Here is a 21,352-nt window from a genome sequence, read left to right as displayed (position 1 = left end):
CAGAACCATTGCTCTTCTTTGTCAAAATATTTAACATGTACTTTATATTTTTATACATTTGAGAAGATATTTCAAGAAATTATCAAGTGAGTTGATTCATATTTCACACAATGATAGAGGACATTTAGAGGAATTGCACGTCAAAGAACTATATTCCTTTATCATATTATGCTTGTCTGGAACATAAAGTTCAAAGAAAAATATCAATAGTACATTTACTGAACTGCGTGTTTTAGGTATGAAATACGCGATTGAAATGGGTTAGTATATTTTCCCGTTCGCGACCATGGTTTTTATAGAATACCTAGGGGTAGGGTATAACACGTACGGAGACATTTTCTTTCTGATCTGGTGCCAGTGACTGTACCAAAATGTTTGATGACCTTTTCTATATGGATATTTATCGGCTATACAAAAGATTTGATCTTGTTGTAAATGCTTTTTCGATATAATTAGATAAAGTCTTTACAATGCGTGGATTTTCTGAATTTACAAGTTCAATAAATTTATACATGCTTGTCTGGCACATAAAACGATAACTATTCAAGGGGTCACAAGTCAAATGGTTTATCGCGGCCAGAAATTTGTACAAACCGGACAGAAGTTGCGAAATTGTCATTTGTGCAGGAATGAAGCGTTTACCATAATGTCCAGTACTGGACAGGTATAGTGACCATGCACGGACACAGCCAATTTTCTCAGAGGGGGTCAGATCCCCTGCCCCCACCCCCCTACCGCCCTGGAAATTCTGCAATTTGGCACTTCTTTTTTTGCATTCTGGGACAGTTTTATGGACTAACCTGTTAAATTTGCGAAAATGATAAAATCAAGCTTTCTTGAAGGTAAAATTCTTAGTTTCTTTTAGATAAATAATATGAATTATGTCGGGGTCGTATGTAGCAGCAGCGGCATATACTTTACATGCAGTCCTAATGTTGCCTTTTTCGAAAAACATTTTCTTTCCTTCTTGTCTTCTTTCCTTTTTTAAAGATTTTCCAGAGGGGGTCCGGACCCCCGGTCCCCATCCCCCATCTGGATCCGCGCATGGTGACATATCATGCTTTCTGTTTATGCAGGTAAACTTGTGTTTGGTTAAATTTCAACAGAGCACAATTGTCTGAACAGTGTACAAACTCATTACTGTTTTTTCAGACAAGGGTGGAAAAAAAGTGGTAGACAATGAAAGCAGTAACATTTTTATTAAAAAAAAATAAACAATGAGACAAACATTTCCAACATCTTTGGACGGTTCAAAAATCCCATGTTAAACATACGATAAAGCCCGAAACGCGTGAAAATATTCCGAATGTAAATCGGGTGAAGTAAGCGCTCTATGTAGATTATGCGTCTAGATTGATTAAACTGGGCGAGTCTACTTACTTATTACTTAAGGATGAAAAAAAACGTGTTTTTTAAATGTTGCTCTTAAACAAGGGTGGCGGTTGAACTACTAAAAGTACAACAACAGTTGATTCACAACAAATCGTACGGTATGTTTTATAATCAGTAGAAGCTAGTCGTATTTACGCTTATGAGACCTGTTTCACCCATAAGTAAAGAATTGACAGGTCCATCATGAAATATTTTCCCCATCGTGCAAATACTTGTCCTATTCAATATGATCGCGGCCTCATCGGCCGCTGTCAATAACCGGAACCACAACATGACTGTCTTTACCTTTTTGTTATTTTAATCCAACAACGCCCTTGTGGACAATGAACATAGTTGTGCATGCTGTTTCGTCGGCAGCGAAGCATGCCCGCAGATTTAACATACCACAAATTTACGGACGATACCGAACAACAAGTAGTCCCATGTCCTCCATTGATTTCACGTAATTCAAGCCTGTTTAACTTTGAGAAACGCTTCTGTAGTCAAAATTACATTTTTTAGTACATATTTGCCATAATCTATATTTCATAACGAAAACAAAGCGTATGAAAATGAGCACGCTTGCTTTGATCACATGACCAAAACAAGTCTTAATCGCGTGAACAAAATAATCTTCAGCACCATCGACGTAGACCAAGTTGCTTCTTTTTTTTTAACATTTTGAATTTAAACTCAGTTCCTGCTGGAATGTTAGAATCGAAACAACACCAAAGCGCTTGCTTCTGTCAGTAATCAGAAAACATTTTGTAATGTGACTAAGTTTTTTTTTCACGTGACCAAAACAAAGTATTTAGTAGTATCTCTTATACACTCAATGTGAGCGTATACTTTTGTGGGAAAAATCAATATGTTTAGGGATTTAGGAAATAGTGTTCGGTGGGATTCCTTATTCGGCGACTGTGAAAGATCGCCAATAAAACTATCTCGAGAATAGTGACACCAGTATTACTATGAGAAAGATACGATCCTTTCATAATATTTACGTAAACAATTGTTATTTGCGTGACTTAGGAAAACTATTGCGGCCGTAACGGAGGGGGCGAAATATTTGCAACCGTTTCCCGAAAAAAATGCACTTTAGTTTGATTTAATTTTACATTCTAGCTAGTAGTGTTTGTTACTGACATATCATCAAAGGGTATAATTAATTCAAAAGAAACATTATTTTAAACAAGTTCGCCTTTTAATCACCGTTAGATTTGCGGTGTTGTTGTCCCCAAATATTCACGTTCTGGCGTACGATTTCTTCCCGGGTAATTATACCATAGGGGGCATTTTTAGCAAAACATGCATGTTGTATTATGAGGCATATTTCATTGATCTATAGCTGTCTGAATGATACCTGGAGATCATAATATATGCTGATACTGGAGACACTAGTAGTTGTTTTGATTGTTTTGAATATTGAATTTAAACACTTATAATTCATTGTTAATATTCTTTTATGGTTGCTTTTAGTTTAAGAACTATTCAGAAGTGTCTTTTATCTATGTAATATATGTTTAATATATTCATAGCCTGCTTTTACCAAGATGAGATCTCATTTGAATTTTTTTTCAAAAATCACGTGTCCAGAACATGGAGAACAGTTTCCGACCAATAACTTTAGAATCATTTGACCCATAATCGTCACACTTTATACAATAATAGGAATTTCAGAGAAGATGTGCCTTATCGTTTCTGGGGTCACTTGAGATAAGGTCAATGTCACAGAGGCCTGAACATGGAAAAACTCTTTCTGATCAATAACTTGAGAACCTCTTGACCCAGAATGTTGAATCTACATAGGATGATTGGACATGCAGATTAGATTACCCTATTTATTTGGGGATCATTCAATCACAGGCCAAGGTCACAGGGGCCTGAACATGGAAATCGGTTTACTTGAGAACCACTTGACCCATTATGTTGAAACTTCGTAGGGTGAATGGACATGCAAAGTAGATGATCCCTATTGCAGCCAATGGTTGTCTCTTTGACTTTCGCTCCTATCCCATATTGACTTCTTGCCTATTACGACTATGCATGGAGCGGGGTGGGGGGTAGAGAGAGAGAGACATGGGCTTTTCTACAAAAGGTCTTCTAGTTTGAAAATTAATTGCCCCCGTCCCCCTCCCCCTTCGAAGGAGGAGAGGTATATTGTAAATACCCCCTTATTCCAGTAAAAGCAGATTGTTTCTCCACTGATTTGTTAAAAAATTAAAAATGCTTATAATTCAAAAAAAGATTTTGAGCAAGAATAATCAGACCTCACAAAATTATCAATAAGTTCATGAGCTTCGCTCATATATTATTTTATACCCTTGACTGAGTAAAAGCAGAGTTTTCCCCCTTAATTTGGTATAAAAGTTTGAAAATGCTTATTAATCAAAAGTAATTTAACTAAAATCTCCAAACTTATGCTAACTATTCGTGCCCATTACCAAAAGCTGTCAACTGCTGCCCACACAAGTCCACTCAGTGCTTTGATTACAAAATATCTTCAGCTATTATAAATGGCGATAAGACAGCAATTATACATTGAAAACGATTTTTTTCTGCAGAGGTCTCTTTGTACTGATGTCCTGGTGCACGTAGCCTATATACCAAAACAAGGCGTTTATATAGCTATTAAAGCCTTATTTCGGAAAGTAGATATACAGATAATTATAAAGCGTATTTTATATCGTAAAACTGTTGTTTTTACTCTGACTTCTCGTTACTGACTGTTTTACAGTTCTTGGAACAAAGATGACATTGAAAGGACCTGATGATTCCAAAACAACACTTATTGAGAACATGGTGACGGCAGTTTTTGAAAAGGCGTTGAAACGGACCAGGGGACACACAGATGAATCAAAACTTGCGAGGGCAGTAATGAGCATTGTAGAAGAAATCAAGCAGTTGGATGACTGCGAGGTTGAAATAGAAAAGCAATGTATTAGAATGACTGTGCAATGCAAGTCAAGTGATGGATATTTACAGCTGCTAAAATACTTTCGATGAGACGTGTTTATACAAAGTCTTCTTGATTTGGTACTGGCAGCGGAAGATATGTCTGAAGGTCTTTTCAATATAACGTTTGAAATAGAAGGCGATAGTCTTGATGAAATAATTCATTATATTGGTAACTTTTAAGAAATATTATTCCAACAAATTAATTAACAAATAAATCGTTTGACTGTATGATTTATATTTAGCAAGTGATAAAAGATAATTTCAGGCAACATCGTTGATTTTTATTTTTGCTTTTTATTTACACTTAGTAAGCACTTAGTAACAATCTGAGCTTAAAATAATTAAAAGTATTCAGGAAGAGCATTCATATTTGTTGACAGTAAAGTGTAAATTACTACTTACTGTAACCGTGTGGAATGGAATAGCATAGGTGTTCAGTTTAAAGCGGACTTTGAAAAAAAACGGGAAACGGAACACTAATGAATAATTGTATTGCTTTTAAATAGGCTAACCAGTATGAAGACAGGTTATGACTCGGGAGTATTTGTTTTATAAACAAATTTTGCTTTCAGAGGATGAAAATAAACCTGAATTATCTTCAACGGATTCCATGATAACAAGAGATCCCATCTATAGGACTTATGCGAGTGTTTCGAGAGAAAAGACTGGTTTGCCACATGATCCAGGTAACAAAAACAAGTTCAATAAATTTATACATGCTTGTCTGGCACATAAAACGATAACTATTCAAGGGGTCACAAGTCAAATGGTTTATCGCGGCCAGAAATTTGTACAAACCGGACAGAAGTTGCGAAATTGTCATTTGTGCAGGAATGAAGCGTTTACCATAATGTCCAGTACTGGACAGGTATAGTGTCCATGCACGGACACAGCCAATTTTCTCAGAGGGGGTCCGATCCCCTGCCCCCACCCCCCACCCGCCCTGGAAATTCTGCAATTTGGCACTTCATGTTTTGCATTTTGGGACAGTTTTATGGACTAACCTGTTAAATTTGCGAAAATGATAAAATCAAGCTTTCTTGAAGGTAAAATTCTTAGTTTCTTTTAGATAAATAATATTAATTATGTCGGGGTCGTATGTAGCAGCAGCGGCATATACTTTACATGCAGTCCTAATGTTGCCTTTTTCGAAAAACATTTTCTTTCCTTCTTTCCTTTTTTTAAAGATTTTCCAGAGGGGGTCCGGACCCCCGGTCCCCACCCCCCCCCCATCTGGATCCGCGCATGGTGACATATCATGCTTTCTGTTTATGCAGGTGTGTTTGGTTAAATTTCAACAGAGCACAATTGTCTGAACAGTGTACAAACTCATTACTGTTTTTTCAGATAAGGGTGGAAAAAAAGTGGTAGACAATGAAAGCAGTAACATTTTTATTAAAAAAAAACAAAAAAAAAAAAACAATGAGACAAACATTTCCAACATCTTTGGACGGTTCAAAAATCCCATGTTAAACATACGATAAAGCCCGAAACGCGTGAAAATGTTCCGAATGTAAATCGGGTGAAGTAAGCGCTCTGTGTAGATTATGCGTCTAGATTGATTAAACTGGGCGAGTCTACTTACTTATTACTTGAGGATGAAAAAAAAACGTGTTTTTTAAATGTTGCTCTTAAACAAGGGTGGCGGTTGAACTACTAAAAGTACAACAACAGTTGATTCACAACAAATCGTACGGTATGTTTTATAATCAGTAGAAGCTAGTCGTATTTACGCTTATGAGACCTGTTTCACCCATAAGTAAAGAATTGACAGGTCCATCATGAAATATTTTCCCCATCGTGCAAATACTTGTCCTATTCAATATGATCGCGGCCTCATCGGCCGCTATCAATAATAGTTATGGATATCTATTCCAAATGCATAAGCCTTATGGCTCTAAAAGAGAGAACATTCATTCTAATATTGGGAGCTACAATTTTATGTATCGAAGGAAACTTTGTAATGGTGCATTTGATTTAAAAGGTGCTAGACTTGAAAAAACCTGTCCGTATCGATAGTAACAGAACGTAATAGAGTTTTAATTCGCAATAGCCTTTAATGTGACCCCGAAGGTGAGTTTTTTTGCAAGTTATAGAGTATGGAGTGTCCAAATGACCTTTCTGTCTCTCACACACCCTCTCCCTCTTGCCAGTTATAGAGTATGGAGTGTCCAAATGACCTTTCTGTCTCTCACACACCCTCTCCCTAACTTATACACAAGATAAGAGGTAAATCGTTGTGCGCTCGAGATAAGATGTCGTGCGCACGAGATAAATAAATCTTTAAAAAATGCATGTCCTAAACTCACCAACTTTAGGGATTTGAAAATAATTTGACACAAATGTTAACAATATTGAGGAGTGTCGCGTTTATGACACGGGTCTCTCAGTTCAAAGTCAATGTCACAAAATGTTTCATACCTAAACTATTTTGGCATATTTTGCGCAGACAACTGTAGCATTGTTTGGCATGCTACGGGGCAATTGTCACTCATAGTGACAGTACTTGTTTTGTCAGGTATTATCGCAACAGTTTTTACACTTTAAGATAAGCTCCAAATTCGAAATACAAGACACTGTTGACATTTCGTCTGTCTATTAGGTAGATATTCTTTAGATTTTTTCAGAATATCATCAGTATGGTGGCCTTCTGTGTCTCGATTATTTAGATTCAACATAGAAAATTTAAATGGCGTGGACGGCTGCATTCTGTAAATGTGGCTTTATTTGTTGGACTATGCACTTGTAATTAAGTATATAATAATTTACTTTTCCTCCAATTATTTCTAAATAATATAAAGTGATACATTTTAAAATATATTTTGCATATGTGCTTTTGGTGTGAAATGAATACAGTAGTTTAGTTTTTAATCGGTTGCATGTAGGTTCAACGAACATCTCTATAGAGGAAGAAAACGAAACACTGCTCAACGATATACTCGAATTACTTGACAGTGAAGTTTGTGAATTTCCGAAAGTCATTCTGCTTTTCGGAATAAGCGGTGCAGGGAAGAGTGCACTCATCAATACAATACACAAGGCCTTGACGGGCCAATATTTCCCGATTGCAAAACATGGGAAGGGCGAAGCACCATCAATCACTATGGCATTGAATAGGCAAGTTGATTCATATTACCATTGTTAGAGTTACAAATCAGCAGGTCCATGCATATATCCGATCAGTTGCGCTCATTTTTTGTCAGTAATGAAGGCCTTCGCGTGACTTCTGATTTACCATGGTTCTGAGCTAGCCTTATCGATTGAAAACCCAATCATCTGAATGGTGAACAATTAAGGTACTTCAGACGATAAACAGCATGAACGCTTTTAGTATTTTCATTCTAACATGTTCAATGAGATATAACGATCATTCTAACACGACCCGATTTGTTTTCCTGTAAAAAAAGGAGACTGAAAACTGTGAGTTATTATTCAACAATTCATTTTTTGACGTCACAATTGTTACGTAATAGCGTTAAAAGGGACAGCGGTGCGCTTGAAAAGAAATAAGTAGATTTCAGGCACATACTTGATGGATATCGTCAAGGGAGTACATAATAATCCTTAATTACGTGTTAGAATCGAAATAATATATCTCAAACAGTGATTAACTAATGAATAAAATCATCGTTTGTCGTTTAGATGCGTATTAATATATTACTCGGGCTGCGCCCTCGTGATAAAATTGCTTCGCAATTAAACTCCAAACTATTTTTTTATTCAATGACAAATCACTGTTTGGGATATATTATTTGTTAATCATTATAATGAATTTCATTCATTTGAACAGTAATGGAGCGAACATAACGCGATAATTTGACGTCATAACTGACTCCACAGTTTTCTCTGACCGGGCCGCCCAATAATTATTGTAAATCGCAGACTATACTGACTGATAAATCAAATATTTAACATGCTCCTAATGTTTAATAAATAAATCTTTCTACATTTCATAATTTTAATATAGAGTTTTTCGTATAAAATGTTAGCATCATTATCAAAATAAGCAGGCTGATGAACTTGACAAATAAGTCTATAATACGAACACTTGAAAGTAACAAAAAGAAAAAGAAAATAATGAGAAGTTAACAACTCTTAATCGCTCAAGTGAGCATTTTATTTTTAGATACGAAAACTGCGGAATATCACTGCAAAGGATATTCGACAAATCAAAAAAGGAGAGAATGAACGATACAATACGAAAGTTGCCACACATTTTGGACTGTTCAGGGCTTCCAGATGTAAATTCAAGGGAATTAATAGAACTACTTGAGGTTTTGATAGGAGGTAATAAACTGACACTGTTATATTGATGTTTGAACGGTGATGTTAATAACCTTTTTGCATGAAGATCGGCATTTCTTTTTATCTAAAATCGATTGATCACATGTTTGTCAGACGTCACGGGAGTGAAATAAAGCCATAACATAAAATTGATATTACACACTTGTAATAAAGCTTTGCCGTCAGTGACGTTTATATACAAGAGACTTTGGTCAAGTTGACTTGTTTATAATAGTTAAAAATGTTTTATTTTTGTTTCTGCAAGAAAAGCTAACATGTGATAAAAGGGGAATTACATTTGTGACTTTCCACACTGAATTTATTAAACTCGTTGAATAAAATTGACCAAATGTTGGATTAAACGTCGCATCGACACATGATAGGTCATATGGTGACTTTCCAGCTTTAATTGTTGAGGAAGACCCCATGTGCCCCTCCGTGCATTATTTCATCACGAGCGGGCACCTGGGTAGAACCACCGACCTTCCGTAAGCCAGCTGGATGGCTTCCTCACATGAAGAATTCAACTCCCAGAGTGAGGCTCGAACCCACATCGATGAGGGGCAAGTGATTTGAAGTCAGCGACCTTAACCACTCGGCCACGGAGGCCCCAAAATTGACCAAAAGCTCCAAATCCTCGACAGAGACTCGCATTTTATTATTTCATGCAACTCGTTTAATAGATTCAATAAAAAAAAAACACATTCATATAATATCCTCTATGTCAACATTTAAAAGTTATAACACTGTAACACTAATATAATATCAAAAATATGAGGTCGCTTTATTTCACTTGCATGACAACAAATGTATTTAAATTACAACTGATAAATAAATATTCAGTACAGTCTGTCTATCTAAAATGTGATACGATACGACAGTAGTGCTCAGACGTTGCCTTTGTGAGTTTCAAAGATAAAGTTTACAAAATGTAGTTTATAAAATCTTTTCAAAGGATCCCGTGACTAATTTGGCAATGTGTTTCAATAACAGGAGTCTGAGTGACTATGGAGAGGGCATATGCCGATGTATAGCTTTTATCTCCACACAAAACACATCAAAAATCTATAGGATTTTATTTTTCATGTACAGGTTATATTCCTCCTGGAACGCAAATACCGTACCTGCAGGAAATACAGACAAAAAACGGCGAAGGTAGTCTTAAGATACTTTATAAAGAACCAAAGCCTGAATGGAAGGTCACCAAAATAGTCTTCGTACAAGGCTGTGTAGATGCCATTCCTAGAAACCTTATTGAGTGTTTGAAAAAGACCTTGGGAATCGTTGATGAAGATACGTTTATCTCGAAATGTAACGTATCTGTAGCATACATTGTATTTAATAACCAACACTGATGTTGACTTAAAGTTTTTTTATTTTAACATATACATATTCTGCAAACTAAATTGTTTTTAGCTCACCTGTCACAAAGTGACAAGGTGAGCTTTTGTGATCGCGCAGCGTCCGTCGTCCGTCCGCCCGTCCGTGCGTCCGTGCGTAAACTTTTGCTTGTGACCACTCTAGAGGTCACATTTTTCATGGGGTCTTTATGAAAATTGGTCAGAATGTTTACCTTGATGATATCTAGGTCAAATTCGAAACTGGGTTACGTGCGATTAAAAACTAGGTCAGTAGGTCTAAAAATAGAAAAACATTGTGACCTCTCTAGAGGCCATATATTTCACAAGATCTCCATGAAAATTTATCAGAATGTTAACCTTGATGATATCTAGGTCAAGTTTGAAAGTGGGTTACGTGTCTCAAAAACTAGGTCAGTAGGTTAAATAATAGAATAAACGTTGTGACCTCTCTAAATGCCATATTTTTCATGGGATCTGTACGAAAGCTGGTCAGAATGTTTATCTTAATGATATCTAGGTCAAGTTTGAAACTGGGTCATGTGCGGTCAAAAACTATGTCAGTAGGTCTAAAAATAGAAAAACCTTGTGACCTCTCTAGAGGCCATACTTGTGAATAGATCTTCATAAAAGTTGGTCAGAATGTTCATCTTGATGATATCTAGGTCAAGTTTGAAAGTGGGTTACGTGCCATAAAAAGTAGGTCAGTAGGTCAAATAATGAACAAACGTTTTGACCTCTCTAGAGGCCATATTTTTCATGGGATCTACATGAAAGTTGGTCTGAATGTTTATCCTGATGATGTATAGGTCAAGATTGAAACTGGGTCAACTGCAGTCAAAAACTAGGTCAGTAGGTCTTAAAATAGAAAAACCTTGTGACCTCACTACAGGCCATATCCTTGAATGGATCTTCATGAAAATTATTCAGAATGTTCACCTTAATGATATCTAGGTCAAGTTTGAAACTGGGTCACGTGCCATCAAAAACTATGTCAGTAGGTCAAATAATAAAAAACCTTGTGACCTCTCTAGAGGCCATACTTTTCATGGGATCTGTATGAAAGTTAGTTTGAATGTTCATCTTGATGATATCTAGGTCAAGTTTGAAACTGGGTAATGTGCGGTCAAAAACTAGGTCAGTAGGTCTAAAATTAGAAAAATCTTTTGACCTCTCTACAGGCCATATTTTTTCAATGGATCTTCATAAAAATTGGTCTGAAAGTTCACCTTGATGATATCTAGGTCAGTGTCGAAACTGGGTCACGTGCGGTCAAAAACTAGGCCAGTAGGTATAAAAATAGAAAAACCTTTTGACCGACTTCTCTAGAGGCCATATTTTTTATGAGATCTTCATGAAAATTAGTGAGAATGTTCACCTTGATGATATCTAGGTCAAGTTTAAAACAGGGTCACGTACCTTCGAAAACTAGGTCAATAGGTCAAATAATAGAAAAACCTTGTGACCTCTCTAGAGACCATATTTTTCAATGGATCTTCATGAAAATTGATCAGAATTGTTATCTTGATGATATCTAGGTCAAGTTCAGAACTGGGTCACATGAGCTCAAAAACTTGTTCACTATGTCAAATAATAGAAAAAACGACGTCATACTCAAAACTGGGTCATGTGGGAACAGGTGAGCGATTCAGGACCATCATGGTCCTCTTGTTTAATATTAAGTACAAACCGACAGAAACGAGATATTGAATTCATGTATCTTATCGTTATGTGAAAAGGCTATGTTTTTAACGTTTAAGACCTGTTTAGTAGGTTTTTGCTTCAGAAGTGTTTAGAGCTATTTTAGATAAGATACAAGCATATTGAGATATATAATATATATAAATTAATGGGATTTGTAACAGAAGTTTGATCTGAACTTGTCACTTTTAACTTTGAAAAACCGTTTAATTTTGGGGCTTCCACACCTCGTGTGATCCAGGCCTGGTCACATACATTCAAGCTGAATAAGTGACCAAGTCAAAATCAATTACAATAGTAACAAATACTATAGAACTCAAAAGGAAACAGGGCCTCAACAAAACAACTTCATTTGACCAATCAGAATAAGTGTAACAAATCCCGATATTCAATGAACTAAGACAGGAAAAGACCCAAATGTTCAGAAACTACCTACATTAACATTAAGTAATTTTCAGTTCGATAAATGCATATTTCTAATTATTAAAATAAACCGATGAAATTCCGTTTATATAACTAGAAATGTGACTATTTCATTTTAGATCAAGCTGACATATTTGTGTTGGTCACTAAATGTGATCTAGTAGAGGATTCCAAAGATATCAATCTCCGAAGGAAAGTTCAAGAGCAAACAATTAATATGGAAGAACTGGAAAAAGTCGAAGCTGATCTTGCACGGCAGTTTAATTTCGAGGGAGTCCCAGAGTTTAATACGCTTCGCTGGGTAAGCTTGACACAAAATGTTGGACTTGATAATCCTTTAGTAGAAAATATTGCACTCCAATTTCTAAAACAGATGGTTGTACCAAGCGTGCCACGCGTTCAACACTTCGCAACGGTTATGGATAGGAAGAGAAGGATTCAACTCGGCATTCTCAGATTCAGAAAAAATGTAAGCTGGTGTTGTCAACAAACCAAACTATTGTTAATTGTTGCAGCTATGGTCGCCGTACTTGCTGTTGTTTACTATTTGCTTGTCCAAACAGCTACACCAGATTCTTCAACTGCCAAATCAAATGTCTCCAGCGGTTGAAATTTAACATATATCACTTCACCTTGAAAATGTTTATTAATAACATGGAAAGCAGTGACTTTTAGTTTATGCATGTAACAAAATTAATTGACATTCGGCTTAATGAGGTTGCAATTATTGAAATTTCATAATGATCAAATTTGGTATTTTGCATCAATAATAACATATGAATTTAAGGCTAATTTTGATGCAATTAGTTAATTATAAACATGTATACACATGATATATATTGTAACGCGACCAAATTTATTTTCCTATTAAACAAATAGTACAGGTTATTTCGCATTACCCGCAGATTATTTTCACATAATATTATGTAGCATTTAATTTCCTTTTCACGATTGAAAAAATCTATAGTAGATACAAACAAGATGCGTTTTCCTCGCATGTCAAAACCTTTAAAATTCATCCTATTGAATTATGAAGCAATAAGAAAATGAAATCCAGTTGTTTTTTGTCGCAAGCAGAATACCGAATTATTATTACATACCTAAAATTATTTTCCATTGGGTTTCAATGGACAGCGATCGTGCAGTATTTATCTATATCATGACGTGGAACGCTTCCATATCGGACGTGGAATGTTTTCTTAGCGTTGTAATGGAAAGAATCGCGTGACATCCATGGCGTCCGTTCGCACGTTGTGACAACAAATTGACGTCATTTTTGCGGAAAACATTTATGCGCGTCAGTTTGATTTGTTCGTTACATTTTCGGAGAATTTCTTTTCGTATTTTTCTTGTTTTTCGTTAAAGAACGATAATTTAGACATAAACTAATTACTTGATTGTGGGTATGTAATAAAAAGGTTATCAACTTTGTATGTGGATATATGCACTCGTTCTTTCGCGGATAATATTGCGCTCATAAAGTCGCGCAATATTACCGCTGCAGAACTCGTGCATATATCCACATACAATGTAAATAACCTATAATTGTGTATCAACCATTGTTTGTTTTAAATTTACCTAAAAATCGCATAATCGCTATATAATAGTCATCAGTCCATGTGAACTCGGAGATTAGAAAAAATCAAATTAAATCATAGACTTGCACCAGATGAGGAAAAGCAATATATTATATGGAGTGTCTGTTATTAGGCGAAGCGTGTTGGATTCGAATCGTGTGCATGTCAATAATATTTATTTTTGGCTTAATAATCATTATCGTTACATGAAAAATAGATCGTGTCTGCTTTATTCGTATTAAGAAAGCCAGCTTTGATAATGTTTACCCATGATCTAAGAGATCCGTATATTTCAAGTGGATATGAAGGCAATGCTTTAATTCTTTAACTGGAAAATTACATGAGTCTTCACTTTTGTTATCATTTTTCATCTCTAGAATAGCATATCATCTTTTTCAGCAATGTACAAATGTACATTAGCAATGTACAAATGTTTGAATATTATTCAATCAAGTTTTTCAAGATAAAATATTAAATGTATTTGTCTCATGTAACTGTATACTCCAGTTACTAGTAGCATTTTTTTTCTATTAGTTGTATGAATATTGACATTTAATGGTTATTCATTTACATTGTACCACATTAACCATTCATAAATGTATGTTGTTGCTGCGCTGTATCGAGTAAGTGGAGCAAAAAGTAGTTTTCACAATTCCGCCGTAATTTCTAATGTATGTTTTAATAAACATGAACACTTCATGAATTTTTTTCCCGAATTTAACTGTATAGCACTGATAACCTGCCAACTTATTTTAGGTAGTAAATAAATATGCAAGTTAATGTCAAGGTGTACAAGTTTTTCTCTATTTTTCAAAGTATCAAAAAATTTCAAATAGTCGTGCTCAAAGCTATAAAATGCTTATTTTATTGCCAACATGATAATTATTTCACCTGTAAAATCTATATATTAAAGAGTATTTCATTTCAAAAGCAATATCAAGTATCAACATAATGTATTTTTATGCTTACATTAGATCTGATATATTGATTAAAAGGATTATGTAACTTAATCTGTGGCGCTAATGATGGCTTTGATTCAGATAATGCATGTTTATCGTCCCTGAATGATTCTAACTGCCATGCAATGAGACGATGGCATTCAGTGATATATAACCTAAAATACCTCTTTTGAATTGAAAACATTCAACGAAGCAAATTATGACGATTAAATAAACATGCCCTTCAAAAGTCTGAAGTCAAGTAGGAAATATCTGCAAATTTTGTCCAAATATGAGATATAAGCAATCTGTTTTTCTGGCTCATTGACATGTTTAAATTCATAAAGTACTTACATAAAGCTATGCTTCAGTTTGCCTAGTACCAATTCATGTCGTTTAAGAGGCTATATATTATTTGGCATAATTTATATAATTATTCTTAAGAAAAAAGTAGTTTTTTTTCACATTTGCCTTAACTGTACAAGAAAAGATTTTCACCACAATATGATTTAGTACCAGAAAAGTATTTATTTTGATTTAGCTTCGTACAGATATGTTAATGTAATGTTTGACATGTTTAAATTCATAAAGTACTTACATAAAGCTATGCTTCAGTTTGCATAGTACCAATTCATGTCGTTTAAGAGGCTATATATTATTTGGCATAATTTATATAATTATTCTTAAGAAAAAAGTAGTTTTTTTTCACATTTGCCTTAACTGTACAAGAAAAGATTTTCACCACAATATGCTTTAGTACCAGAAAAGTATTTATTTTGATTTAGCTTCGTACAGATTTGTTAATGTAATGTACTTTCCTGCTAAACAAATAAACAAGATTAGATGATGGCGTATATGTACGATTTTTACCAAGTCTAGTGAATGACTATAGTAAACAGTTCATTAGATTTGTCGATCAGTCGACCAAACGGATTTATTTAGCTCATGTGGAACCATTTAAAGATCTGTGCAAGGATGTTTCTGACAAAGTATGGCGAATATCCATCGATTATTTCATGTGAACAATTTGTTAAAAGTTATTTTTGGTTTGCTCTAACAACTCGTACATAAAATTGTTGTTCTTCAAATTGCATTCATGATTACCAAATTTTTAAGTGATATATAAAAGCGTTTGTAAAAATGAGAAATAAAATATATCGTTCGTGATTTCGGTAGTGTTGTTGAAATGTGCTCCATGGTCATGGAAAGTTAAAAATGTTGACCGTTTCCAAGAGCATCAGACCCGTTTCCCAAAGCAACAGACTTTAACAGAATCGCAAAAGCATTCATTTAAATAAACATTCAATCTTCGTGTCATGTTTATATGTAAGAATGACTTTACACGTTTGTTTTGTGTATAATAGTATGCAAATCCCCGAGAGATTCTTGGTGGCCGAGATCTACATCCCTATATCAACGGCATGTAACAGATAGCAGTAAAATAAGAAGAAAATGGCAATCACTTCGTTGACATTCATGTGACCACTCAATGTCTGTCCGCAGCATATTTACTCGATTGACTATGTTGGCCATCTATATTTTTATTTCTGAGCCTAGTATCTCGAGAGCCGAAATAACGAAACGACGATAATGAAAGTCGAAATCACGATGGTGAAAACTCGAAACTATCGCCCCCTTAATGCAAAAAAGTACCAAGTGCCTTCTTTATTCATATGCTCATGGTACCTTTTTGCATTAAGGGGACGCTATGATTGTCACAATCGAAATCACGAAACCACGATGATGAAAATGCGATCGTTTCGCGCTTTCACCATCGTGGTTATATGCTTTTATCGTGGTTTCAACTTTCGGCGTTAAACATTGGAAGTCCAAAGCACAATGGCGAAAGTTGAAAGCAAGATGATGAAAGTCGAAATTACGATGATGAACGTCGAAACAGTCAATTCACGATGATGAAAGTCGAAAATTCGATGATGAAAGTCGAAACTATGAAAATGCAAAATGATATCGTGTTTTCATCATCATTATTACTTTCGTGATTTCACTATAACAATCGTAGTTTTGAGTTTTGGCCATATTGCTTCAGATTTTTCTATCGTGTTTTCGACTTTCTTCATCATAGTTTCGTGAATCCGACTTCCGAGGTATGGGGTTCATGACCAGAACTCTCGATGGTAAATACAGAATACCGTAGTTTACGAAATTTAGATCAATAAATCTGTTACATGATGTTACAACAAGATGGTGTTGCCCATGCTCAGGAGGAAGCCTTTATTCTCACTAAACAGGCATGAAGTTATTAAAGATTCGTCAGACATTTTCTGTTACAGTTTCAGTTCGTTTATTTCAACATATATCAAGTGAAATGATATGAAAAAGTTGTGACATTCTGAATTTGAAAATAATAGTTCAAAACTGTCTGATATCCTCCTGAATGGGAAAACCTGAATAAACTGGTATATGTTCATAATTTCTGCGTTACCTTAGTTTTTATTTACTTAACAATCTTGTCTGTGGCAGGGCTGTGCTTCATAAAAATGGTAATCTTATAATAAGATATTCACAACAACTTTATTTTGAAAGGACTAAATTCACCTTTTGCCTTGAGTTTGCTTTTTGAAACGAGGCTGCTTTAACTTTAAATCTGACAAATCTGATTTGATCTGTACCTGAACATCCTGTTGATAATGATTTACGTTGTACGAAACCTCAGTATATATTCAAGCTTTCTTGCATACCAGACGGGGATTTCTGGTACACCCCGGGGTGTAAGATGACTCTCGTGCTTTAAATGACGTATTACAATCTACATATATGTAGACGATTTATGTAATTATTTACATCTCATTTCAGAAAAAGGGAATAAAAATCCAATACGTTAACAGTTCCTCTTTGTTCCTGATAGTACATTTCTCGATTCAAAACACGTTATTTTATCAAAAAATCATAACGATAGGCTGCAACTGATAAAACAAAACCGGAACTAAACATTGTTCTTTGTCTTATGACGTCTTTCCTGTTTGCAGACGCTGGTTTCCAAAGCTTTGTTTAAATACTCTGCTATAAGAAATAGTTCTAAAAAGAAAGCCGTTCGCTTGATTTTATTTTTATTATTTCTTGATATAGGTATGCAAGAAAAAGATTCTATCACTGCTTATAGGTGCAGATTGGAATATCCGGCTCTCGAGTAACTGTTTAGGCTGCCTCGTTACCGCCTGAACAGTTATCCTCGAGGCCGGAAATTCCCATCTGCACCTACAACCAGTGAAAGAATCTTATAGTATATATATAATTTAGGAGTGTAACTTAAATACAAACTTCAAGTAGGAACAATTTATTTTAGATTAATGTGGAATTAACTGCATCAATGTATGTAGACTGAAAGAAATATTTAAATATCATTTTCCTGAAGATAAAAAAGTTATCTGAGCTGAAATGATCACGGGTAAAATATTTGCAAAAATGGAGACAACTCCGCTAAGACTTTATTATAGGCTTAGATGGCTGTCAGGCGCGTAGCTGGGACACTTTTCATAGTACGCATAGGTAATGTAGGGGCCCGGGTATCCTCCTCTTGATTATTTTTTTTTTATGTGAGAACGGCAAATTGTGCATTTTAAACAGCGTATTTTTAAGCAAAAATATTGCACAAACAACTTATTTTTTTCTCATTAAATATTTTCTTTTATAATCTGTAAACTGTATTGTTTAACTTTGTATTCGTGTAATATTACACGTGTAAACTGCGGTTCATGTACATGTGTGCAAGTATTCATTCAAAACAGATGTTTCGTAGAAATATACTACTCAAAATATCAGTATGATTGGATATATCGTAAAAGAGATATGTCTATTAATAAATATACGATAGTTGTTCAAATGAATTTTACCGTAACTCTAGCTTTTACCATGATCCCGCGCTTCACGTATCGCTAGAGACGTAGAGCTAGACCACGACTGCAGAGCGAAAATTTCTCAATTTTACGCTTAGCTATCGTGATCTCGTGTGAGGCCACGACCGCGAAATGCGAGATCGCAACAATCCGTGTGTTAGTGAAGAGAAAAGAGCAATTAACGGTTGCGAAGCGTGAGATCACAATGGCAATGTACACAAGTAGGAACATTTCGCGATTTTGCGCTAGGGATTTCGCGCTTTGCCGTCACGGATCGTGATCCAACGCTTCGCTTATCACCTGCGCATGGTGGAGAAGCACAAACTGAAAAATTACGATTGCGAAACGCGGAATTGCAATGGCGAAGAGCGAAATTACGAAAAATTCACAATAACGCGCTTCGCCATTGTGATCTCGTGCTTCGTCATTGTGATTTCACGCTAGCGAAATCAATGTAAAGAGTTAACTTTAAACACCGTTATAATGAATTTTCGGTTAAATTTCTATTATAAGGAACAATTAGAAATGTCAATATTTTATCACTTCTTTGATCTATGTAAACAAACATGGTTTGTAAGGAACATTATTTATTTCCATGTCCAAATGTTAAAATATACATTGAAATAGCATACATGTATTAAGCTTTAGCGATTATACAAGGCCTTAACATTAGCATTGGGTAGACTTTGTACTAACTTATTGATAAGTAAAACGAATATTAAAATCATAGCGTATTTGTTGATATATCTGAACAACATCTAAAACCAAGTATTACACTGAAATCTTGATCTGACTGTTTTTAAGAATGTGGTTTAAGGTCTTCTGAAATATAATACATATTATTTAGTTACCTAATAGGCCATTAAAATATATCACCAATTATTAAAGAAAGAAGATATTTATCTCGCTGTAAAATGGATGTCACTGTAGTATAGTACGACTTGTGGGGCAAAAGCGTAAGATTTAATCGGATGTATTTATTTGGTTTCTGTAGGATTTTATATTCTACAACAATGTGACCATGGACTAATTGATAATTGTATACATTTAAGTACAATTATGAGATATAGCAGATATTCTATGACGTCTGAAAATAACTTAAGGAGGTAGGTTACCTTGATATTTGTATGTGCGAATGTCCGATCGGAAGCTAACTTGACGATTTAAGACTTCGTTTACGTCAAACATGTGTTTATATATCCATTCTTCCGAAACAAAATCAAGCACATGCCTCCGCCTGCCTCCAATCCTATATACTAAAACTTATCTCTCATAATGTTTCAGTAAAACACTGTAGTTTCTTGAATTAAATTGATGTTACCATGGAATCGAAGGTCGTGACCTGTATATCTAAGTGTAAAATTCAAAAGCGTTGACACCGGTCTATTTAAGGAACACAGGTCCGGCATTTTTATTTGCCTTTCAACAATATCCATGAGAGTATTAGCAGCATGAAGAACGATTTGTCTTTAAAAAATGTCAGACGAAGGATACTGCTGTAAGTGTTTTAAGCTGTGAAATTTGTTTAAATAAATGCAAATAACACGAAAATATTGCTTACGTTAAAAATAAGATGTTTAAAAGCTACATTAACAAGAAAGATAATTTTGTTTAATAGCTTTTTATAAGAAATTACGATTAAAAGCTAGATATAAATTATTTCAAACATCTTTTTTGGCATGGTTACTTTAAAATCTAAGATAAAAATAGGGTAACATGTAAAGTGCTTGGTAATTTGCTAATTATATTACCCAAATATACCATGTTGGTCATTAACAGAATGAGACTGAACCTGTCTAAAAATCCGTTTTGATATTAGTTGTTTAAAAATGATAGAAAATGCGTTACCATGGTAACACGCGCCCCGCGACATATACATTTCAAGCTTATATTAGAAAGCTAACTGGCACACTAGTAAAATTATCAATTATGCAGATTTCCACGGATAGCAACGAAGCCAAAACACACTGAAAAGTGTTAAATATCCATATTTTCCTTCTTCTTTCAATATAAAATACCTTTGGAGAGTCATGTACTTCAAACCTGGATAAAAAGTGTACTTGAAGGGACAGAATTGAGACTGGAGCAGTTAAAACATTAAATTACACAAAATACAAGTTTTGCTGCGATTCAACAGATCTGAATTCATCCTGGTAACAAGGTAGCCTACCTCCTTAATAATTATTATGTGCGAATATTATGTCTGTAATATGATAAAACATATTCTATTCGAAATTCTTTTTAGACTTGAAAGCTAACATTTGTTTCATTTTGTTTTTGACATTGTGTTATAATTTTTTATAGAAGTTTGCCTGTTTAATTAAACTGTTAGCATAAACAGCGTATGATTGTAACATTCCGCTTGTTCAGGATTGTTACAAAATAAGTAATCAAATAGTAGGATAACGAAATAAATTGCAAAACTTTAAATGTATTGTTATAAAACTACCAAAGAAATTAGTGAATTTCAATGCATGTTGACAGACAGACAGACATACAGACAGGTGTCTTTATTTTCTCCCAAGGTAAACATATAACAACATGGAAAAGAACTGCATCAAAAATTGAAGCTAAAATAACACTTCCGGCAGCACCTTATTTACTGATGAATGTTGCGTTGATTTTGTTATTGGGGAACCCTTCAACATGCTCACACATCATACATCAGTTGAAAGAGTGCGCGCAAATTGATCATATTATAATAATACATGTAAGGTAATAGCAAGTACGATAAACTTTGATAATGTGGCAGCTGACCTCAATACAATCGACACTGTTTATTTTCAAATACAGGTTAATCCAATATTTGCTTTACAATACAGCTATGACGGATTAGATTAGAACACCCCTGGACTGAACTCAACTGCCACATTATCAAAGTTTATTAG

At 34.8% G+C, this 21,352-nt stretch overlaps 2 protein-coding genes across 5 annotated transcripts in view; both read left to right on the top strand.

The window, feature by feature from the left end:
• Positions 1-4,498, top strand: part of LOC128546022 (uncharacterized) — a 43,537-nt gene extending 39,039 nt beyond the window's left edge. For all 4 annotated transcript variants that reach the window (XM_053516611.1, XM_053516610.1, XM_053516612.1 and 1 more), the window contains exon 4: positions 4,109-4,498. In XM_053516611.1, coding sequence (XP_053372586.1) covers positions 4,109-4,377 — 269 coding nt within the window. In that variant the 3' untranslated portion in view covers positions 4,378-4,498. The remainder of the gene's footprint in view (positions 1-4,108) is intronic.
• LOC123561138 (uncharacterized) lies at positions 4,359-15,777 on the top strand. The gene is made up of 6 exons (XM_053516593.1): positions 4,359-4,498; positions 4,902-5,015; positions 7,215-7,446; positions 8,456-8,616; positions 9,706-9,924; positions 12,215-15,777. Exons 1-6 carry the CDS (start codon positions 4,426-4,428, stop codon positions 12,703-12,705), a joined length of 1,290 nt encoding a protein of 429 aa, XP_053372568.1. The 5' UTR covers positions 4,359-4,425; the 3' UTR covers positions 12,706-15,777.
• The last annotated feature ends 5,575 nt before the right edge of the window (positions 15,778-21,352 follow it).

Source organism: Mercenaria mercenaria, chromosome 10, assembly GCF_021730395.1.
Source record: "Mercenaria mercenaria strain notata chromosome 10, MADL_Memer_1, whole genome shotgun sequence".
NCBI lineage: Eukaryota > Metazoa > Mollusca > Bivalvia > Venerida > Veneridae > Mercenaria > Mercenaria mercenaria.
This window is presented reverse-complemented; position numbering and strand designations above follow the sequence as displayed.